The following is a 24,149-nucleotide window of genomic DNA, read 5'->3' on the forward strand; positions in this document are numbered from 1 at the left end:
TCCTGGGGCTGCTTGGTCTTTGGTATTTTAATTGCAAATGAACTATACAACCTGCAGCAGTTTAAACCAAACAAACAACAACAAAAAAAGCAAACATCCCAGAGCCCGTCTCCTGCCTCTATCTACTGTCTACAGAAGTATTTGAAATCGCAGCCCACCAGCTTTATCGGTGCTTAACTCATACCACTTTCCTACACAGTGTTATTTACCAGCTTCCAAAGCTTACCAATAAAATGCTGCCTCAATGATGTCAAGGTGATAAGATAAAATGATAAAAGACAGGAATTAGAAGCTTTCACGCTGTGCCTAACTAGTGTCCACAACTGATCTATTGTGTGGGTGAATTTCTGGGCTTGGCTGGAGGCCCCAGCCGTGGGCACCACATACCTTGTAGCATCCAGCTGTGGAAGAGGAGGATTTCATTTATTCTATGTGCTTTTGACATGGGACAATCCATACCCTACCAAGGCTTTCTTCCAAAAACTCCCCAACCACCAAAATACATGAGCAGTGCCTGAATGAAAGGGGTGTAATATTTACACATTAAAAAAGGACCTGAGGTGGTAATTCACCCTGTCATGGTAGCAGGCTGGACCTTGTGCATGAGCAGCCAGAGCACCTGCTGGAAGCCAGCAGACTCTTTTCCTCCTGTCCTCCTTACCTGTCAGCACATCAATTTACTGTATGGTAGCTGCTCTGCCATGTTGGGGGGCACGTTCAGGCTTTGTCCTGCTTCATGGGCGAAGCACATGGCCACCAAAGAGGGTTTCTCCCTGCCCACCACCTGGTGCTCTCCACCACGGCACCCAAAGTCATGCCAAGACCCTCGCTGCTACATGAGGGTTTCTGGCTGGAGGCTTGGCAAGGGGGACACATCGGGGGGAGCAGAGACAGGACCTGGATGTGGCCAGGGGATGGGTCTAACTTGAGAAAAGCGGGATTTGGCTCATGGCCCCATTGGCAGCTCTGGCTCACAGCCCTGCATGGCAAAGACAGAGTCTGTGGAGAAGTGCTGTGAGCAACTGGCATTGAATACTTAAGGTTCTGGTCAGACAAAAATAAATTCCATAAATATCCTAGCCCTCCATTTCTCAACAAACACAGCGAGGATCTCATTGCTTCAATATTTTGTAAGTAGGCAACTATATCAGCTGATTATAACGTTTTGAAACCTGTTTCCAAAATGCTTAGTAATTTGTTTGTTAATTTAGATTGTTCTTACTTAAATAAAAATAGCCAAGCAAGAAAGATTGAAAAACTGCAGGAGGACTTCCAGCAGAGCTGATACTGTTTAACTCACTTCACCCTCATTGTTTAGGGCCATAGCCTTCCTGATGTCCCCCTACGCCACAGGGATGCCACACAGCCAGCTGAGAAATAGCTGTCGTTAAGGAATTCCTCACCATTAGATTTATGGACAAGGATATTTTCTAGGTTGAGAGACAGTCTCCTGTCTGAAGATCCTATTGTGAAAGCTTTACCATTGCAGCTGGGTTTCTAGAAGTTTTGACAACAATATACGTTGCTGAGAAAGCACGGCACGCTGGTGCCAAATGATTTGCAGTGTCACACTGGAGCCTGTTGCAGAAATAACTACTGGTAGCAGAGAGCATCCCAAACTCTGACCTACAAAGCAAATCCTACAGTGTGAATCATGTGGGAGTGATTCTCTCTCCTTACTTCCAGCTGCTCGATTGCTTAAAATGTTGCTAAAAATATTACTATTGCTTAATATTACCTTTATATGTAGTCTTTCTGCAATATCATCTTGCAAGCTGTATGGGGAAATCCTCCTGCCCATGTGACAAATATATTTAATAACTCTTCAGAATCTAAATTTTCCAGTGGAGGCGTTCACTTTCCCTTTTTTAAAACACATCCTTCCTATTTTGGTCAAATGAGTGTGATCATTAGATCATCAAGGAGGTGAAAAGGAACCCTCAAAAGAAAACACACCCAAACCCTCACTTTTTGATAGCTCTGCAATGCACTGGTGTGGGGAGGACTTGTTGGGAAACTCGCTGCCAAGCTTTGCTTTTCCACAGCCTCGAAATCCTGCTGGGCACTGGAGCTGCCCAGCCCTGCGTGGGAAGTCATGGAGCAGGGAGGGGGGCACAAGTGCGCTGCCCTGCCCTGAAATGTCTGAGGTCACTATCACCCTTTTTCGGAAATATCCATGTGGATAGCTGGCTTTATGTTCTATCAGGGCTTCTGTTGATGGCAATAACTTTAAATGGCAATGTAAATTTTTACTGTTATTATCCAGGCTGTCTAGAGCACCCCAACATCCTGAATTAAAGCAGATATAATTAGGTACCATTGCAGTGTCTACATTTGATTCTGAACACCAATTTTAAGGAAATCAATGACAAATAGAAATTCAGCTCTCTGATTTTTTCTGCCAAGGATTTTGGGCTCTAACAGAGTGCTAAATCACGGCAGTATTCTGAGATTCTGTACCATAATGGGTGACACTAAACATTTCTTCAAACTTTGCAGAGGGGTTGCAAGATGATATATTTTCACAGTAAAAGGCCAGAAACTGTGCATATGGTACTAGCACAAGGTTAATATTTTCTTTCTCGGTTTGTGTGTCCACACGCATCCCTACACAAATGTGCACATGTGTATGCACACGCACAAGGCTAGTTGGTAAATCTACATTTTTAATATATTTTTTAGTACCCTGGGTTCAGTTTGCTACAAACAGTGGATTTATCTTACTGACATTTTGACAGCATTTGGACCACTGTCAATGCCTACAAAAATCCTGTGGAGGTTGATGATGAACTGCAGAAGAAATGTGTCCTCGCAGCAGAATGGCATTTTTTTTCTGACTGCTGTTCTCACCTCTTCTCTTTAAAGTACTTTAGCCATTCTCTCTGGGATCAGAAGTGACACCATGTCACTTAAATTGCCAATCACAGAAAACAAATCCTGAGTAGTGAGTGGCTAGAAACAAACAAACAAACAAAAAAAGTTTGTACACAATCCGTAATCTGCAAATCACCTGTCCCAGCAATTCAGTGACTGCTTACAAATAACAAATACATTTGAAAATATGGGTGGGGGGAGCTCACAAACTGACCTGCTAACCACCACCCAGGACAAAGTATTCACAGCCCCCAGCAATAACTACTTCATTATCGTGGAAAAATCAGAGTGTGGTATCAAGGAAATACTTCTGGGCAGTCTGCAGTGACCTCTCTGGGTCACCTAATATTTTGAATTGGGCAAGGCTATTCCAGTCATCTCCTACGAAGCTCTGATGTGCCCCTGCCTTGAGGAGCAGGGCTGTGGGAGGGAGGATGGCCAGCCACCATGTGCTTCAACACAGATGAAAACAGAGGAGGGACGATGCTCGCCCCATGCTTTTGGATGTTTCCAGCACTGGGCAATGATGAGAAATGCTGGCAAAAGGTACCAGAGACCTCTGCAGGATGCACAGGGAGGGATGGCAAGGAAGAAGGGATGCAGGGAGAGGTTCAGTGATGCAGGCATGTGAGCGAGAGCTATCGCCCAAGCAAGGGTTGAGGCACTGTGCCTTCCACATGACTAACCAACACCCCAGGGCAAGGACACTGCTCCCTTTCTTATCATCATGTCTTACAAACAGCCTGCAAAAAGCATACATGAAGAAGCATGGAGTGGTTACATTTTTCATCTGCTGCTGTATGCGTGCCAGAAACAGGCTTTAGTCCTTTGCTGGCTTCCAGTCCATGTTCACAAAATGCAGTGAAAGCGATTGCTGAGCAAAGGCAGAACTGGAGCGAGCTGCAGAGGACTGAGAGACTGAAAAATGAATGGCATCCCTGCCCTGCTACCCAGCGGGAGTGCGGGCTGCACGGTACCGCTGGGATCCTACTAAGTACAATCACTGACCAGGCATCACATATTTTCCACCTCCCTAACAACCACCAAAAAAAAATTTGCTATTTTCTCTTTGAAATCCTTGGAAACTCTGCTAGAATAAACTCTTTAATCCTGTTTGAACAAGTGTGATTTTTATATTCTCTGTGTTTGCTTTGCATTGCATTACAAACCCCCATAGTCACTCACTTGGAAAAATGCTTGTGGCTCAAATACATTGAATAGCTAAAAACAACCACTGTTTACTCTTCTGATTGAATTAAAAGCATTTTATTCAGAGTGTTTACAAGATCTTCTACATGTAATAGGAATTCACTGCAAAGTTGGAACAGTGCTTTTAGGACTTTTTGAAATTGTTGCCGAGTAATCATGGTAATTTGATTATGTTAGCAAGACTATTTAAAAATTCAGGAAATTGGGTCTCTATTCAGTGAAATGAAAATAGGTTGTAGGAAAGAGATACTCAGGCATTAAATGCTACAAGACGTCCTGCTGTAAATTGCCAGATGTTCCCATGCGGCGTACTGAACGTAGTGAAACGTTCTGATTGAGGATTGCAACACGCTGTACAGAGTAATCAAACCACCCTCAGGCAGCGGAATGAAACTCCTCGTACCCCGCTGGAATTATCCAGTGCAGCAAGTTCCCATAATCTCCTGGCTCTGTGCATGGAAGCAGCTCACACAACCGACTCAGTGCACACGTTTAGAGTTTGTCGCTTTGGGTTTCATCAGCCTGTGCATGCGCATGGCAATAGGTATCGGTTCTGCACAAGCGCTTCTCATTCAAACTCTCGTGTGTGTGCCTGCATGTCCTGTGCCCGGAGTCCTGCTCACCCTCTGTACCATACGGTACTTGCATGCAGGAGCTGTTTACAATTAAAATTGCTGTGAAATAAGCCCTGAGGAACTTGGCTTTGTATCGCCTTTTTCACATTTGAGGTATGTAAAACCGCGGTGGAAATTCATCAGCTGCTAGTGACCATACAACCATGCTGCGTAGATAATTCTCTGGCACAGCAGCTCCAGTAGCTCTGGATGCCTGTTTCAGCTTGTTTAACGGTCAGAAGGAATTTTGGTGACATTGCTGAGGTTACACATTCACTCTTCTTTTTTTTTAAGGAATGCCATGGGATTGATCTCTGACCTGGAGGGCAACACAGAGGTGACCTCCACCTCTGACCTCTCTTCCTCCAAAGGACCCAGCTGGGCTATGTTTACAGCAGCAGCCTGCCAGCCCTGGGCTGCTCTGCAAGCACCACCCTCAAGCACAGGTTTTCCTGTGATTTTGAAGCAAATTTTCCCACTTGCCCATGTTTCAGTTTTAGTAGCAGTTATACCGAGGCTGCTGGCTGTTCGGCAAGAATGTATTGTTAGAGGAGCAGCAGAAGGATTTTTATGCAATAGGCACAGCTGGAGAATTTACCTCTGCACTGTGCCCACTGTGGTTTCAGCCTCATTTCTCTCTGGGAGAACGGAACTTCTGGGATTGCTCTGCACCAAGGGCAGGGCAAAGTCCAGCAGCAGAGGTGCGGTGGTTTCAGCTGCTCTCTTGAAGACACTCAGGGTCTGGTTTTGGTATTAGAGGGCAAGTGAGGACTATCTGAACTGAAATGCCCCTGACATCCAGAAATCACTAAGAAAAGGTAATTCTTCCCTGGGATAGCTGTGGCCATGGGCTGTTTGGGTCACTTTTGAGTCCTCTTTGCTGGTGTTCATTTCAAGAGGAGTCTGAGCCTTCCCCTCCCCACAGGGGTACAGATTTTCGGAACCTCTGCAGGAAAATCTCTAGTTTCCCTGAAGTCAGAATGCCATCACTTGTACCTTCTCCATGGCCGCCGTGGTGTGAGCAGGCATTTCTGGCTCCAAATAATGCTTGCCTACTCTTTCTAATCTCAGATTCTACCTGTTTATCCCTCACCTTTGGGAAACTTATTGTGAAGCTGATACAGGTGTGAACCTTCACCCACTAGGTCTTAATTCTGATAAAAATCCCTACATCATTTGTACTGCTCAAGGGGGTGTGTGTTTAAGCACTCATCAGCAGCACATTTGGGATCAATTTCAGATTGTCATTAAAAAGGCATACTCGTTATCTCTTGTATTGTCACCACTCAGTACATCTTTCTAATGCTCTAAAAAAAGCAGGTCCAGACTAGAAATATGTGATTTTTGTAGTATGTAGAATATCCTTTAACAGTTTCACCATGGAGTCGTATCATGATGGCGTTACTTTTCTTTATTCCTTTTTGTCGCTGCTGTGACCACAAACTCCAGCAAAGTCTCAAGAGAGGTACACAGGGTGGGAGGGCACCCAGAGGAGCAGGCTGGCAGGAGGCCCAGTCTCCATGGCTGTTTTCATGTTGTGCTGCACCATGGACCACGCAATACCTGGGCATTAAAAGCACAGTTATGGAGGCAGAAATACAGCGAGAATTTATGGACACAAGTGTAGCTGCATGCTGCCATCACAGAGAGCTGGGGGTGCAGGGAGCTACTCTCAGAGAGACATCCATGTGAGGAAAGCATCATCGTGTGGTGTTCATGGAGTTCACCCATCATCTCTCCTGCCGTTGTCACCAACTGTTCAGCAGGTATAAATTCAGGGTTTGGGAGTCTCTTTAGACAGAAAGGACTTGTAGTAGCCTGTAGTGGAGAAGGACTCTCTCTGCAGGGGCTTGCCTGGCTATTGCGTGTCAAGTCAGATCCTCAGCCAGCTATAGGTGGAGGAACCGATTCCACCTTGGTCTCCCTGCTTTACTGTAGCTTAAACCAAACATTTATCCCAGAAGCAGCTCATTCTGTGCAAAGATCTTCAGCTGCCAGTACCTGGGGGAGTTTGAAATTAAGCTAAATGTGCTCATTCCACCTTGCCTTCTCCAGGCAGGACTGACTGGAGGGGCTGGAGTCATGCACTGTTGCTACCCAGCACCATGACATTAAGGACCTGGCACTTTATGAAGCCCATCAGTTGTACGGTGCTCCTCGGGCACAGAGTGATGTGTATACAGCTTCCTATTGACGTGGTACTGCAACACCAAGAGACAGGAAATTGAATTTAGCCTCTTAACAGCATTTATTTAGATTTGCTTTAGTAATAGGCAAGAAGAAGGGCCTAAAAGCCCAGGAGATTATAATCCTCTCAGACACTCAAGCTCCCCAGCACAGTGAGATGAGTCTACAAATGTCATGCAAAAGAAATGAGTGACTCAGAACTCAGTCTCAGGACCATGGGAAACATGGGGAATCCTGTCGCCTTTGAAGGAGGCGAGCAGATGATGGCTCAGAGGGGTTTTCTCTCCTGGCTTTTGAGTACTACTGGTCTTAAGAACAGGGAACATAAAGACAGGGACTGAACTGGCATGAAATTAGCTTTCTTCATGTCATAAAGACAGGGATTCAACTAGCATGAAAATTAACTTTCTACATATCCATAACAAGCTGTCTCTCTTTTCCAAAAATATTGTGAGACACAAGGGAGATTTTGCAAAATCCACACCTTGACTATCAAGGCTTGAAGATGCAGTGCTCTAAGCTGCTGAAAAAGCATCAAATCCTTCAGCAATGGATTTATCAAGGTGCGTAAACGAGCTCTTCATAATGTGAAGCGGAGCTAGTATCCTTGATAATATGGTTTCTTACTGAGTTAGATAATGACATAGGATTTTTGAAGCAAATCAATTCATGGAGCCTACTACTGTCACTGTGCTTTTTCATCTCAGGAAATTCTGGGGACGGTAACTGGTGAAGATTTATTTCATTGTGTACTTCTGAAGAAAAATCCATGTTACAAAACAAGGGCTGGAGTTGTGGCAGATGGTGCTTTTCTGAAGAAGAAATAAGTGTTTAATAAATATTGTAATAGTGTGAACCAGATGTTCATCTCACATTTTATCTTTGAAAACATTTGGGAGGATGCCAGATAGATACATATGTGAATCACAGATCTTGAAAAAATACACAACTGGATCCCCAGGGGCTCATTAAGGGAGGAGTAACTTTCTGCGAGCCATCAAACTCAACTGAAAAAGCAAGATCTGTTTAAGCTGTGACTAAGTATCTCCGAGGAACTCCCTTTCACCTTTCACAGAGGCAGAGTGGCACTCCAGAAGAATGACAGCAGTAATCTGGTTTTCCAAGGAAAATGATGGCTCCAGTTTCATCAAGTATTTTGGAAAGTAATACTTAACTAAGTAAGGAAAGCTTGTAATGAACTGCTACTCTTATCAGGCTTTGTCTGGCTCTCCACTGGGATGCAGAGGTGCATCCCTAGCTATACAGGGCAACATTTTCAAGTGCTCTATGTATTGGGCCTTCCAGCAAAATGTTTATTGTGTCTGAATTACTCTTGCTATGTGACATCCTTCCAGTCTTCAGTGAGCTGTCCCAATTTCTTCTCATACAGTGGAGAAGTGCTCCCAGCCCTGCTCTCTCCACCTGCAGCTGAGCTACCCAAAGGCTCATCTTCATACTAGGTGCTCCTGGCAGAGCAGAGCTCCCAGTCTGGTGCTGAGCTCTTGTGACAAGACTATTTTAATCCCCATGTACCTGTCACTCCTCTGTGTGTGCCAGGCACACTCTCCCAGCGTGACACTTCAGTTACCTGGGAGCATCACAACTGTGCCTGTACTTCTGCTCGGGTACGGGCACCCCCCTGCCTCCCTCCATCCCCCAGGGCTGGCTGGCATGAGAGTGACTTCACTGGACGTGGCTATAGAAGATCGGCTATCTCGACCTTGTTTCCCTTTCGTGCTTACAGAAAACAAATTCTTGATTCCAACCAAGATCTCCTGCCTTACTGTCTTCACTTAGCAAAAATACACCTTGCTGTAGAAAAAGAGCTCTGGATGGATAAATGTCTACAAATGACTTTCCATGCCGTGACTGAGCTGCTTGCAGTCCCAGGCCAATGAAGCTGCCATCGGTGTCGCTAGGAGCCGGAGGCAATACCTTTATTTTAGGTGGAGGGTCATTCCCAGAAGAGCATGTGTAGCAAGTACTGATGATGGCAGCCATGTGACTGCAGTTAGAGCGTCATAGAATGTAGCATTTATTTTTGGCTCCTGTTGTTACTGTAAAAGCTGTTAAGTTCTACATGTGTCTGTGAAAGGTGAAGTCAATCAATGACCTGTGAGGTGGTTATTTAGCATTATATATATATATCATCTCTCTGTGTGTACATGTGTCTTTCCATCTGGGAAAAGTCCAATTAAAAATGCTGGTAGCAAATAGCTGCAGCCCAGCCTTGCAGCACGGGTGGCTGCCCGCAGTGCTGGGGGCAGCGTCCCAGCAGCCGCCGGCAGCACTGGAACAGAGGCACTGATGCCCCCTCTGAAGCATCCTTATGCCTTTGGCTGGGCTGCAGGCCTGGGTCCTGGCTCCTCATGGTGTAGGGACAATTCAGGGGCATTGTCCTGTGTCGGGGACCCAGCAGCACCTGTGGGAGCAGAGGCAGCTGGGAGCCCTGTGGGAAAAGGCTGCTCCTCCAGCAGTGGCTGCTGACCTGCTTCGGTCCCTCCTGCTGCAGCAGCAAGAGCTGTTCTTCATTCCCAGTTTTTAGAACAAGGATTTTGTCATAGCACTAAAATAACGACCAGGGGACTGTGCATTTTAATCAGGCCTGCTGTGATTTTGGGTCTCTTTCCTGCAAGCCAAAAGGGAGATCAAGTGGGTACATGCAGGAGGATCTCAGTTACGTTGAGGAAGAGCCCCTGAGTTCCTGCTGCCCTCCTTCAGCACACCTCTACAAGCCTGGCTCAGAATCCAAACAAACTCAGAAAGCAAGGATGCTCAAATTATGTGAGGTACATTGGACAAGCACATGGGAAATTATCTGAAGTCCATGGCGGACCTAATTGCCAGGATCTTTTTTTCTGGGCATGGCATTTGTACTCCTGCATATTGCTGGGGGATTCAATGCCATGGCCATTTTTGCTGTTAGAGCTCAAGGTGTACTATCTGAAGAACTCTGCAATATGTTGCATATAAACACAAAACCTGCATTAATTAATAGGATTTTAATTAAGAGAATGAGCTACACTGTGCACACTTAAATTGCTTTAGAACTGATTTACATAAATTTCTTTGCTATTACTCAGTTGTAAATCAATTAAATATGTCCACACAGAGGACCTGACTGGTATAAAATGCAAGACTGATTCACAGATTGCTTGTACTTACATTCCAGTTCAAGGTCTCCTTGCAGTGGGGCCAGACACCATCCTGTAAACAATATGCTTATCTTTTCCAGCTTATTGTTTTTTGTGGCTCAGATACAAAACTGAGCTACTGTCATTCAGTTGTGGAGCAAATGCTTTAGCTTAAAACTTTCCTACCAGAGTTCATGCTGAGTTGTCTCACCTTGCAATTAGAGCAGGTGAGAAGTTCACGTAAATGATTATTGACATCTCTGGGAGATCAGCTGATGCAAGGTTGGTTACTTAGTTGTCTGCTGGAGCCCTCAAACTAAAATAAAGGTTATTCTCACTGACAGCATCTTTTGTGCATGCAAAAGCACAGGAGAACTCATTAAGGATTTTATTCTTTGAAATTCTTAGGAGTCACACCAAAACCCCATGGCTGCTAAATGCATCCTTCCAGAGCTGGAAATTAATGAATTTAAAATGTTGTTCATTACAGAACAGAAGAAAGGGAAAAATCCTAAGTGTCATCATCTATCAATAATGAAGATTTTGGAAGGGAAGTAAAGATACTTTTTTTCAGTGTGAAGATATTTGCAAGGTTTTCCAGCTTTCCTGTGCTACTACAGAAGCATTGCAGCTTGTACTGTTAAGCCTACTTCTGTGAAGAATTTCATAAGAATATTAGAGTAAAAGCAGCTGCGATCTCTTCACTTGAGAGAGAGCACACCAATATTCAGAGTCCTCCAGCACAGTTTGGGAACACGGGCTTATTGCTGACCAAGGCACAACTAGCACTGCTCCTGGAAATCAGCAACTTCATCTACCTAAACCATCTGCATATCTCTAAGGCTAAAAAAGGACAATGTGATTCTCCTTCGTGCCCATTGCTAACTGTTAGCACGGGAAAGTCATGCCAAATATAAACTAATTGCTCAGAACTGTAGAGACATCCCGCTCTGCTTGTTCTTGCCAGTCGCAGTCATCCATTATCCTTGATACTTGTTCATGCAACATCTAAACAGGGAACTTTGTGGGACAGAAGCCATAATTTTCCTTGTGCCTAAAGACCTGTTGTAGCATTTCAGGCAATGTCCAAGCAGATAATTTGACTAGTTAGTGTGTTTATGATTTTCTTGGCCACAGAAGGCCTCTTCTTCATCTTTGTCCCAGGTTCTGTCCTGAAGGACTCCAACACTGTCCAGTGTCCATTGCACATTAATGCACTGGCAGGGCCAACTACTGCAAGCCAACGTGCAGGGGAAGTCACTCACAGAGCAATCCCAATGGCACACATGTGGGAATATTCAAGGGACTTCTGTTACTCATATGGGTTGCCTTTAACAAAACGGGGCTTTTACGATGATGTTTATGACTGTGCCTACTGCCCCACATAAAGAAAGAGGGGAAGGAAGAAAGCACCCACTGCCTTTGTCAAGGTGCAGGAGATAATTCCCACCCTAGTGCATGTTACTCTCTTTTCTCCCCACTGCTTGCGCTCTTCTCCCTCCCTCCTATCTTCCCATTTCCTTCCGCCACTACAAAGCCCTTCAAAGATCAAAGTCATCATTGACCATGAGTTTGCACAATGTTTCTGCTTCAACACTGGCTGGGAGCCAGCTGGCATGTGTTAAAAACCATCATCAGAATCTGTTTAATTACTGTTCCCAATGCAGTATTTTAACAAAACACTGGAACGGACACAGTTCCAGCAAGCCGATGCCCAGTGATGGGACACTGCAGCAGCACAGCCATGACTTTGATGTTGGCTATTTTAATTATTTTTATTTCATATTATTAATCCACTTTTGGGGCAGCTTTGAAAAGATGCCTTTGTAAACACAGTAAAAGGAGATCTATAAGATTTTCCCTAATTTAGTATGAATTCATTACTAAAAGAGGTCCTGTGTAGATTTGGATTCAAAATACATCACTCACAAAAAAAAGACATTCTTTCTGTTAGAGGTCACCCCATCCGTGACCTGTTGCTGGATAAGGACACTTTCCTGGCTACCCTTGGAGCTCAAGGTTACAGCGATGATCGGCTGCTCCAGGCCGTGCTTGCAATTAACCCACCTGTTAAATTAAACCCATTGTTGGCTGCTTCTAAGCCTTTTCCTGACCTTTGATGTATGTCTTCACTTCTGGTCCTGCCTAGAGCCATTGGGTATTTCCTCTGGCTCACACCGTCTCTGGGTTCTGCCAGGTGTTCTTGCTGCCTCCAGGGGATCACACACAGCACAGGCCAGGCTGGATGTGCCCCAGATAGCTGGTGGCTACCTGCACTGAAGGACCTCATGCTATACATCTCTTTAGCCGGTGGCACACACTTCCCTGCAACCCATGGTCTCCACCACCTGCAGTCAGATGGCCTGGGCACATGCCACCCCAGTGAGTGACACAGTGTGGCACAGGGGTGCTCACTGCTACCATTGTGACAGGGCAACCCAAACCTCCACTGTCCTCCAACTGTGCAGCTGGACATTCCCCATTTTGTGTCTAAGACTTTGCACCTCTGGTGACTGCGTCCACATGCCTTTGTGGTCACGCTCACTTGATCAGACTTGATTTCCTTGATCGGAGGAGGAAATATCCAAAAAATCTGTGGGTGTGTCATCTACACTATTGCCCAGAATTATACCACAGGATTGACAACCACAACACTCCAACCAAGTGCAGCCAAATCATGGGAACACAAAGACTGCTTGGGGCAGGAGAATTCTGAACTATCTGGTAGCAGAAAAGCATCCAGCCCAATGCGCAAAGGAAAGGTGACAGCCTCACTGTGCCACTTGAGCTGGAAATGACGTCTGTGATGCTGCAGCACCATCCATTGAAATAACTGAAGCAGTCCTGCTGCTGTCCTGGCAGACGTGTCCTCCTGTGAGCCAGGGAAGCACTCCTGCTGCTCTACAGTGCACGGCCTCTTTGGCAGCTCGAGGGACTGTGAATAATCCCTTTGAGCTCCTGCCACCAGTCCCAAAGTGTGATCAGTACGCAATGACGCCAATGACATAGTCTGAACCTTCTCCTGCTTCGAGTGGCTGGGTTTGAACAACAGTGACAAGAAAGAGCTGGGATGTAGGGGACGTTTGAAAGGACTCTGTCCTTCACACAGATCCTGCAAAAGGAACGCAGTCACCCCATCAGATCACAGGACAGCGTTGCACACAGGTCATGTGTTAGGGACATATTGTCCTGGCATTCCCACCTTGCCCCTGGCTCATGTGACAAGTGCATCTTCTTGTCGCGCTTCCCTCGTCCCATCACACGGCTGGATGTGGACCTCAGCCCCAAGAATCCTGACTGCCAGCCTCTTGCCACTCTGTTTTTGTCCATGCTCAAAGCAAAAGGCAGATGGGCCAAAAAAGTCTGGGGCAAAAATGTGCCTTCAAGATCTATGATGCTGGCCTGGGAGCCGCAGCATCCAGGGTCCCCCAGCAGGACATGGCACGTGCTGGGGCTGGGGCATGCAGCGCTGTCCCCCGTGACACGGTCATGTTTTCACTTCTCGCCAACAATTCCTCTGCTGTTCTGCCTTGTATATTAATAAGCTTCTCCTCTGTGGTGGGTTTAATGGAGGGTTAATGCTCAGGGCTTTTGTTAAAAAAAAAAAAAAAAAAAAAATCAGAAGCCTCAAATACTTGGTCACTCTATCTCAGCAACCGGGGTCTGCAAAATGATCTGGGGATTATTCAGAGGATGAGGATAAAATCTTGCACTTGAAGAAGTCAAATGAGAATTTTACTGTAGATTTTATCATACCCCTGGAGCTGGGATTTCCCCCAGTGAGATCTCTACCACTTTAACTGGGTGTATAGCTTGAAAGACCGCACATGATGCTGTCTGACTGGTGTTTAGTTTTTCTGCTTTCAAGCCTGGCTTGACCTAAGGCAAGAGCTGGGAGTGGAGGGGAGGAAGGGGAGACAGGCTGGGCAGGAAACAGAGTCCAGTGAACTTTCACAAACCTTAAACAACTGCAGTTGGCTGGGATTCAGTGTGTGAGATGGACCAAGGTTCAGGATGATTTATTTTATCTGGAATTGTTTCTCATCTCTGGATGTAATGTGTGGGGTTGGCTCCCCCTCCAAAAGAAAGTAGGCCTTCTGAAGAAGGCTTTCAAAACGATCAACCATTTATCTGTGCAGCGTTTGCCTTCTCTGCATTCACAAATTTGGAACTAATTCCCTGTACGACATAGCATTTAATGAGTTTGTCTCCTGAGTTCTGCAAAGCAGTTAAAATCCTTTTGATGGCATTTTCTCTTTAGTAATTAATGTCTTATCAGTGAGTTTTGCAGAGAACAATGGCCTGATTCTCCTCCGATGCCATTTTACATCTCTGTAGCTTCACTGACTACAAATTAGTTACTCCTGCTTTGCATAGTGGGAGAGGAGAATTAAGACCTTAAGCCTACCACTATTTAATCACATGCTTTGAACTCATTTTCTCTCATTCAGAATTTGTCCTTTGCTTGCAGCCTTGCATAATTCCCATTTTACTATCATTAGGAAGCTGGTCATTATCGAGAATGTGTGTACTGCCCTTTGATTTCAGAAACCCCAAATGAGGGATGCTCCAGCCAGGGGAAGTCCCACACCGCATCATCTCATGGTGGTAGGTGGTGGCCCTTCTCCTCACCTGGGTGTCAGACTTCCCCCGGGGGCTGCTCTGCAAGCACTGAGGGACATCGGTCATCATTTCACTTCACCCCTAACAGGCAGCCTTTTCTATATACCCGTACACTCAAAAAAGAAAAGCAGTCACATGAAAAGGAAGCTTTTTCTCTAGCATGAAAAGTCCAGCTGCGTTTTCTCTTAGAAACAGTCGGACCACAGACTCTCCTTGTACTGCAGACTAATGTGTTTTGATGCTCACAGGATGTATATCCTGAGATTGGAATAAATATGCTGAAACATGTACAACCTGGACACATCTTAATTTTATTCTTTTGGCTCCTGATCCAGTTCCATCCTGAGAAGGTAAAACCAACACCAACAGAGAAAGAAACAGAAATGCAAAAACCCCAAATAGCTGTGATAAGGCTTGGCAGACAGATGATCCCTTGCTGTTGGAATACATGTTTATTTTAAATGTATTTATACATTTATATCTGAACAATAAAGTATGAGCAGGCAAGAGGTAACAGATACTGTTTTAAAATACTTTCATCAATTACACACAAATATGGACTAACTTTAGCATGCTCAGTGTATTATATGGCAAGTTCTGCAGTATCTGTTGACTCCCATAAGTTAGGAGGTGATAAGTGATGTCAATTAATTCCAGTGATTTTTTCATATGTGCAAGCATTACTCATATGGGTACAGATTTCCAGGGCCAGACAGTAGAAAGTAGTTAACCCAAGCATGACATGTTGTGCATTATGTTTTAAGAATAACATTAAGAAAACCTCTGCTATAAAAACATTTAAGCTACAAAGCAAAGTGCTCGCAGTTGAGAAGCATCAGAATTAAGGTTGTCCTTGCAGCTAATGCCTTATGATACCATCTTTAATTACAGTCGTCTTTGTCATTCTCTCCGTAGCTTTCAACTTCTTCAACAAAACTCTGCGTGGATCTTACTGACAACATTATCCCACACCACACAGCCTATTATATATGCTGATCAGCCAATGTAGAGTGCTGGGGCAGACAGACATCTTCCCATCGCTATTTGCTGACAGCAGAGGAACGTGGAACCTTATGTCCGGCAGTGTAATTTCGAGGTCTGGAGGAGAACGCAGTTGCCCAATGATAGGCAGTTATCATCTTGTCTTCAGCAGGACTGTCTCCCTCCACTTCTTCTCCTGGCCACCCCAGACACCACAGCACTCTGCTTTCCTCCCTCGCTGCGCCTGTGGGTATCGCCCACCCCAGGTCTGATGCTCAGATGCTCGCCCCTCTGTGCCAATGCCTTCCTCCACCCTCGCACTTGTGCCTCTCCCACCACACTGCTCCCTCCCCATATTCCCGCTCTTCACTCTCCAACTCTTACCATCACTGCCCCTCTCTTCATTCCTCCACAAGTCAATAATTCCCTTCTCTTCCCCCTCACTGTGCAGCTACACACAGCAGACCTTTTCTCGCAAGAGCTGGGAGGAAATCTACAGCCAGCCCTTTTATTTGGAGACCAACCCCAGAGAGGTTTCTGTGGCTCTGAGCTGGAACATGCCTGATTTAGATGACATTTTCAGATGTCAGAATTTAACAAGTTTCTACTGAGCAGGTACAAACAGTAAAGACAGTAATGCTTAGCCATGGTCCAGATTTGGAAGTAATTTCACAAATGTGTTGAAAAGCAAATTTCTGGTGTTTGGTTGACTCCTTTTGCCAAATTTTTGCTCTTTGCTTCCCCACACAGAGATAAAACATCTTGTCAGAGAAACGTTTGAAGGAATTTGGCTTACCGTAGACAAAATAACATATTTTCTCCTAACATTGCTCTTGGATACAGATGTACCATTCTTGATAAAACTTTGAAAACAAAAATAAAGTGAAACAAAGTCAGCTGGAAGCTGATACTCAGCATAGGATATTTCAGCTTGATGCATTAAACTTTGGCAAATGTATAAGCAACTGACAACAAGATATAATAATGAAAAAGCATTGGGCAATCTCTGCACCTATAATTCGTAACTCCTACACATTTTAAGATAATGGAAATTACTCATGTTCATCAGGAATTGAATAGATGCCTCTGTTATTACTTGTATTATTCAGTTAGCAACAGCAGCCAAATGTATGTCTAACTGACTTTCATTAACTTCAACAGTATACCTGGCAGAATTAAAAACTATTTCAATTCAACTCTTCTGTATTTTTCTCCTGTGTACCGCATACAAACCTTAACCACGATACCATCTTTTGGGATAATAAACTAAATCAACAATGCATTTCATTTGCAGAGATCATCACATATGAGACACTTCCAGGTATGCAAATGTCTCAGCCAAATATTGAGCCATGGCTCTAAATGAAATTTTCAGAGATAAAGAATTATCTTTTCTATTTTAAAGGTACATTTTGTCCTAATTAAAAAAAAAAAAAAAAAAGTGTAATAGCCTTGGCTAGAATAGCAGAGTGATAAATTTTGCCCTGTTCAAGAGGCCAGAACAAAGTGACTCTTAGGGCAGTTAAAATCAAGAGCCAAATCTGGGAATATAATGTTTCCTTGGCCAAGTTCCATAATTTTTCGGTGGTCCTAGCTTTCAGTATCGTGCCGTTCACTTGGCTTATGGTGCTCGGTAGGCATCTCCTCTGGAAAAGGGACTCTCAAATCAGCAAGGCACTTGAGGCATGTATTTTACATTTAAAAGCTTCAGCGACTTGCTGAATAGCAGGGAATCAGACCTGCTCTAGGAGCGCTGCCAAAACTGGACTTTAATGCCAGGTGTAAAGGCCACCTTTGAATCTGGATGAGTGACTGGTTCAGATGTCCCCCTCTAGACAAGGGCTGTGACTTTCTGAACGTAACTCTTCTGGAAAGCTGGCTAATGCAGTTCTTGCCAAGCAAGAGATTACGCCAGGTCCCCCCCTGCCCGGCCCACCCGCAGCACCCCCCTCTGTAGCCATCGCTGGAGCAAAGCCCCCAGCCTAAGTTTATCTTTGTCTCTCTGTGTCGATGATCTCTCCTTTTGCTGCACAGCAAAAAACACAAACCAGCTCCATTTTCAGGCTGCCCCTGGACTGCTTCACCCAACGCAGCATCTCTTAGGAGGGTGCTGCTTGTGCTCTGCCTTTTATTTTCTTCTTTATGAGGCCATCCTACCACTCTTCTTTCCCACGGAAAATGAACAAAAAAGTTTTGTCTGCTGCAAGCTTTCTGTTATTGGTTGCCCAGCTAAGTTGCAGGCCAAGCTCAGACTTTCTGTTGCATTCATATAAACCCCAGTATTATAAACCACCTTAGAAACCACATACGGTCCAACTGTGTGGCCTCAGTGGTGCCCCAGCAGATGCAACAAGCACTGGTTGCTTATGGTGCCCTTAGCTCCTGCCATGCTGTTGTTCCGACTATCAGGGGGCACTCACTTCTCCGCAGACATATTTTGTATTTCATATCTAATCAGAATAAGCAGATAGATGTAATAAAAAATAAATAACTTGCATAAGTCTATGATTCAGAGGCTGCATAGCAGGAGAGGCCTTTGAATCAAAGAGAAACAAAGATGTCCCAGGGTATTTTGGGGATGCTTAGGAGAGGTACCCTTGGAATAGGAGCCTGCTGAAGAAGGTTGCACATTCATGTAATTACACTGTTTAAGAACTGATACAGAAAAGAACAGTTCAGTGATGCATTACCAAAAATTGCTCTCACCTCTCCTGTTTCAACTGTCCCATGAGCACTAGTCTCATCCTACCACGCTCCTGAATCCAGATTATAGTACAGAAATGAACACGACTACACTTGCAAATATTTAGTGAGACATTTTAATAGAAGAGATGGGTAATTCTACTGTTCTTGAATTAGAAGCATAGAATATAGGAGTTTGGGGATGTAGTTATAAATCTCACTCTGAACTGTCCTAGTGACATATTTTAGCAAGTTTATGTCATATCCTTGCCAGCATGGGTTCAAACAGATCTCATGTCAGCTGCTTTCTTCCTTTTCACAGGTTCTGCTTCCCTCTGAATAAGTTATTTGGGAAAATTTGCCACCTTTTATGACCTTTGAATGTCATGCCAAGACTATCCCATCCTGGCCACAAATACAGCCACCGATCATTTATGCAACAGACGTCAGCTCCAGCCAACACCACCTCATCATCCACTTGACTGCAGTGTGAGGCTCAGGGTTTTTGCTGTGTTCACTACTGCTTTGTGCCAAGCGTTCTCAATCGCACCCCGTAGTATTCGCCAGAACTCATTGGAGAAACAGCATAGGCCATAGGCTGGAAATATTTTTCCCAAGATCTCCAAACTTGCTTTTTGCACAGCTTCCATCTCTTTCTAACCATAACTCCTTCCTAAAATTCCAGTAACTCCATGGCACATCCCACTAAGAGGGTCCTGCAAAGCCCTGTCTGTGCTCTGCGGTACTCCTAGCTTTAGAAGTGTTTGCATTTGTGTGAAGTCACTTGGTGCTATGACTGTACAGTGAAAATAAGCCAGAGCTGAGAACACAGGCTGCAAATGCAGAAGGTTTATTTCCTCCTAGGAGAGACCCAGAGCTGAATTTTCAAATTTGGTGGTCATCTGGGTTATAGTTGGGGCTTTTCTGTAGTTGATAACCACATTGCACATGCTACAGGCGAGGTCCTCTTGCTTCCTTCCAGCATGTAACACATTTTGTAAGAAAATGGCCTTTTGTGACGTTTGTCCCTTAATCCCACCTTAACCCTACTCCAGCCTGCTTTGACTTGATGTTGCCATTGTGATCAGGTGGCCGGTGTCTGCTGGAGGGCTGGGGGGACTCCGGGTGGCACAAAGGCAGCGCTGTGATCGCTGCCTGACAGTCTGCATCAGGAATGCCCAGGCCTGCAGCTTTCTCTTGGCAGCTCTGTCTCATCGCCTGGCTCTGATTACCCTCTCGTTACAGTTCTTATTACATAATTCCTTTGGGTTAAAAACACGGTGTCAGCTTCATGCTGGGCTTTCCACTTGCCTCTATCCCTATAAAATCAGGGCAAAAAGAGGAGCAGGTGCCAGAGCACTTGGCTGTGATAAGGTAGTACAGCCGCTCCCTGTGGGGACCACTCGTGGAAGTGCTCCTACTGCATCCAGCCGGAGGGCTCAGGAGTGTGCAAAGGCAGCAAGCAGGTCCCAAGAAAATCTTTTATTGGTTCTGTGACCTACAAGGGTTATTTCTTTCCTTTTCTTCCTCCTCATGTTCGTTTCTATCTTTCCAAATCATCTGTCTGGCTTCTGGTCTCCAGTTCTGCTCCTTCTAGTATTAGTGCATGTGCTTAGCTTCATGCTTGGCATCAGAGATTGCCCCTGCACAGGTTTAAGGAGGTGTGTAAACATGTGGAGGTTTTGCAGGTCTTAGTCCCAAGTCCCTGATGGGCACTGCCCTTACGGAAAATCATGGTCCATGAGGAACCCATTAGCTGCTGTTGTCTTTGCCAAAGGAATACTTCACTGGTTGCAGATGATATTTTGGTCTCTGATAGGTTCTACTGAGCACTAAATCCCTGATAATCACATATTGTAACGTGAATGAAAATGTGAGCTTGGTTTATTTGTTAAAGATATGTCTGAAAGGTCTGAATGCTAAAATCCCACCATACTGTAGTAAATCACTTGCACCTTGGCGTCTGACAACCCTTAAGATGTTGCCTGTACCCAGCTTCTCTGTCTTCAGATTTGTTCTTTTATGTTACTTGTATCTAACGTGGCGTTCTGTTTTCCTGCTGTTAAGGATCCTGCCAGCATAAGGAATTCTATTTCTGGTTCCCACTTTGACTCAGGGCAAGTTGCAATCTCTTTCTCTCTCCCATCCTTGCAGACAGGGTGCCTGTAAGACCCTGTGCCTGTGCAAGGCCCTACAGATTTGGCCCAGCCAGAGTTTTCCTCCCTTTGCTTTACTGCACTTCATGCACCCACATCAAACAGTGCCGAAATTGTTGCTTGGTTGGATTGCAACCCTGCTGCCTACCAAGGAAGGGGATACACAGAATTGGGTCCTAAGTATTTGCAACATACTTTGAAGGAGAAGGATTATATTAAACAACCTGTTTAATATAAGGAACGTATTAAACAATCTGTGTGTGACACCCACGAGGAGCAGAGCGTTGAAAATCTGGTAAGATTTCAGTGGGGAACGCAGCCTAAAAATCAATTACATGGCACGTCCGGAAGGTGGATCTAGAAATAGCAAGCGTGGTAACTGTTGAGAGGTATCACGTTCCTGGGACTGGGCTGCGCACAGCGAGAGCGCTCCAGACAGAGCCACCTACCCCTCTGGGGACAAGGGTCCCGCCACTTCCCAGTGCAGAGCTAGCCGCTGAGCCCACGCTGCACAGGGATCTCCAGGGATGTGTTTGCCTGGGAGAGATGGGAGAGTGATGAGTGGGGTGAGAGATCGCTTGTGCCAAATTAACTTTATTTTTTTTTTTTCTTACATGGCATTCCTGTTTTGATAGGAAGGCAACCAGAGCGGGAACTGAAGGCAGTAGGGATCTCAACACCACTCGTCAGCCAAAGTGCTCGCCAGAGAGCAGGGCAAGCAAGGCAAAGGGCGTGGAAAAGCATCTACCCGGGAAAAACATCTGCCTGGGGAATCTCCCCGGGCTCTTGCCTGCTCTGGGGCTGGGGTCCTCTAAGAGGGATAGGTTTTGCTAACACAAAAGAGGCCATTATGGTCCTTGTGACCATTTGACTAGGGCTATAAAATGCTGCCTGCAGCCTTCTGAATTAAATCACAACCGGTAGCTTGCAAGCAAGACTGATATATTTTGCTTTCCTGGTTATTGCTCCTTTCCCATGCCCAATGACTGATGTAATATGTGGACACGTTCAGCGGTGGAAACAGGCTGGCATAGGCAAGTGGATTGCGCTGAGGCTCCTAAGCTCTGCAATACCACCATTTTCTCCAGCTGAGAAATACCATGGGCTAGTCATTGCAAGACTTCTTGTTTTGGCTGCTGGGGCAGACATTTGTGGTGCTGTCAATTCCTGCAATATTTATTTTGAAGACACAGCTCCTGGATCCACGTACCTAGGTACAAATCGCGGCTATTACATGCCACCCCCTCAGCCCTGAAAGTTTCTAGTCTTCTTGTTAAGGGAGCGAAGTCCAAAACGATCGAACCTCGGGGCAGAAAGCCAAGTGAGGATCCGAAGTGGGCCGGCATTTAGGGATCTCCCCCCTCCCCGTGATTTTTAACGCCTCCGTCCTGTGTTTTCCGACAGTTGAGGCTGCCAGCCCGGCTAACTGGGGAGGGTGGCGCGGAGCGGCGATGCGCAGTTGGGCACAGCACTAAACACAGCGGCAGCGCTCAGACTGCCCTTGGAAAGAGGGAGCCTTCCACGTCCTCGCTCTTACACCGAGGCCAGCCCTCGGTCGGCCCGCGGCGCTACTCATGTTTTCCACTGGGGGGGAGGACGAGAGAGGGGAGACCGGGGCGGAGGAGAAGGAGAAGGAGGAGGAGACGGGGGGCGGGGGGGGGAAAGTTGCTTGAATTTGCGAGGGGCGAGAGCCGGCGGCGGCGGCGTGCCGCCTCCTTCCACTGGCTGGGGGAGCTGCCAATCTGTGTTGTAATCCTGCAGGAATTTCTGCGGGGTTTAACTGGGAGCCGCGCCGCCGCCGCCGAGCACTCGGGGCGGAGGGAGAGCGGCGGAGCCGGCAGCGCGCAGCCTGCAGCCCGGGCGCCCCAGCGCCGCGCAGCATCGGGCCGGCCGCGCAGCGGCGGAGCGGAGCGCGGAGCGGAGCGGAAGGAGCGCGGCGGCCGGCGGGCGCCCCCGGCCCTGCCCCGCGCCCCCCCGGGCGCTGCCGAGCGCCGCCGCCCCCCGGTTTCTCCTTTGTGCCCGGCCCCAGGCGGCCGCCGCGCCGGTTCCGCGGGAATAATGCGGGGCGTGTGGCTAGCGCTCACCGTCAGCTTCGTGGCCTGCGCCTCCGGGCAGCCGGTGAGTCCCGGGGCGGAGGGGAGGGCGGCGGCGGCGGCGGCGGCGGCTCCGCGGGGCGCGGCGAGACGGGACGGGACGGGGCGGCCGCCTGGGCTCCGTCTGCCAGCGCGGGGCGCGCAGCCCTGGTCCTGGCCGCGGTATCGCCGCCCGCCGGGTCAGCGGGCCGGTTCGCGGGAGCATCTGTTGATAGCCGAGGGCTCTGCAAACATCAGACCCCCCCCCCCCCAAAAAAAAAAAAAAATTAGAAGAAGAGACCTCCCTCCCAAAAAGCCATACGAAGCCGAGCGGAGCACCCTGCCGCCCTCCAGCGAGCCGCAGCCGAAGTTTGCCGCGACGACCCAGCCGCCTGCCGGCCCTGGAGCCCCCCCGGTGCCTCGTTCCCTGCCGCCCCGAAGGAGGGGGGGCTGCCCGGTTGCCATGGGGCGGCCGAGGGGCGGCGGCGGCGCGGGGCTGGGGCCGGAGCCCTCGGGGCGCTGCGTCCGGCGGGGCTTTGTGCCGGGCCGCCCCGCACCGCGTCCGAGCAGCCGCCCGCGGAAAATGCCGCTTCCCCCCGGCTCCGCGGGCGGTGAGGCGGGAGCGTCGCCTGGCAAAATCAGCCCACCCCGGCCGGTTGCTAAAAAGAGAGGAAAAAAAGCGGTAACTAACACCCCTTGGCTGCGCGGCGCAGGAGCCCCCAAAACCGTCGTGTGCGCCGAGCTGCTGCGCCTCTCCTTGCGCGGGGCGCAGCGCTGCGCGCCTCCCGGCCGGCCGCCTGTCCCGGCTGCGGAGCCGCCGCTGCCCGGTGCCGGCTGCGGGGAGACCGAGCCTGCCGCTGGCCCCGCCGGCCCTGCCCCTGCGGGCTTGCTGCGGGATGCTGGGGGTAATGCCGCTGTTTACACTTTTCCGAGCCACAAGTGTATTTGCTAACCGGGGGCCTCTGCTTAATGCAATTAACTCGGTTACCGGGATTTGTACCGCGGGAAAAGCCACTCTTGGGCAGAGCACTCCCGCTCCGCCGCAGCACGGAGCCGGTGAAGGCGGGCCACAGGGTTTTAGTCTTTCTTTTCCATCGGTAGATCTGAGGTTGCCTCGATTGCATGGAGGGAAGGGGGCATGCGAACGACACCGTTGCATTGTTGGGGCAAATATTAGGAAATAATAAATAGAGGTTTCAGTATGAAATTTAAAAAAAAGCATGACAATTTAATCCAATTAAAATGAGCCGCTCCACTGAACTAAATAATGTCACTAGCTTGGGTTAACTTTGGAAGTTGTCTAGCTATTGTATAAATTAGCCCAGTCACAGCCTTGGTGAAATCTGGCTCATCATTAGGGATTTCTAAGGATACAATTGCAAAACACTTTTCTTAAGGACTAATTAAAAAAGGTTTTTGTAGAACACGGACTCCTGTTTCCGCTAAGTATGACTGCACTGCAGAAACACCCTTGGCTAATGAGGTACAATATACTTTAATTTTATAGAAATACTGTTATTACAAAGTTCTCTGATGGTGTAGTAACTATTAAACTGCCACAGTAATTAGTAAAGTATTAAGTTTTATGGGTTTTTGCCTTGGGATGAACACGCTGCG

The 24,149-nt window shown here is 47.0% G+C and overlaps 1 protein-coding gene and 1 long non-coding RNA gene across 4 annotated transcripts in view; both read left to right on the plus strand.

The window, feature by feature from the left end:
* The first annotated feature begins 4,468 nt into the window (after window positions 1–4,468).
* On the plus strand, window positions 4,469–9,150 carry LOC121085842. Of its 2 annotated transcripts, XR_005827210.1 has the most exons (3): window positions 4,469–4,811; window positions 4,992–5,515; window positions 7,592–9,150. It is a non-coding gene; the product is annotated as an uncharacterized LOC121085842 (long non-coding RNA). The 2 variants fall into 2 exon arrangements; XR_005827209.1 differs by lacking the exon at window positions 7,592–9,150 and having other exon boundaries at window positions 4,992–6,079.
* Window positions 9,151–22,157: 13,007 nt separating this feature from the next.
* SDC2 (syndecan 2) overlaps window positions 22,158–24,149 on the plus strand; it is a 59,352-nt gene continuing 57,360 nt past the window's right edge. Inside the window, exon 1 of one of the 2 annotated variants that reach the window (XM_040588460.1) lies at window positions 22,158–22,578. In XM_040588460.1, the coding sequence (XP_040444394.1) occupies window positions 22,519–22,578 (60 nt within the window). In that variant the 5' untranslated portion in view covers window positions 22,158–22,518. Of the gene's footprint in view, window positions 22,579–23,100; window positions 23,215–24,149 lie in introns of those variants that run through there. The other variant, XM_040588458.1, reaches the window with a different exon arrangement.

This window comes from Falco naumanni, chromosome 3 (genome assembly GCF_017639655.2).
Source record: "Falco naumanni isolate bFalNau1 chromosome 3, bFalNau1.pat, whole genome shotgun sequence".
Lineage (NCBI taxonomy): Eukaryota > Metazoa > Chordata > Aves > Falconiformes > Falconidae > Falco > Falco naumanni.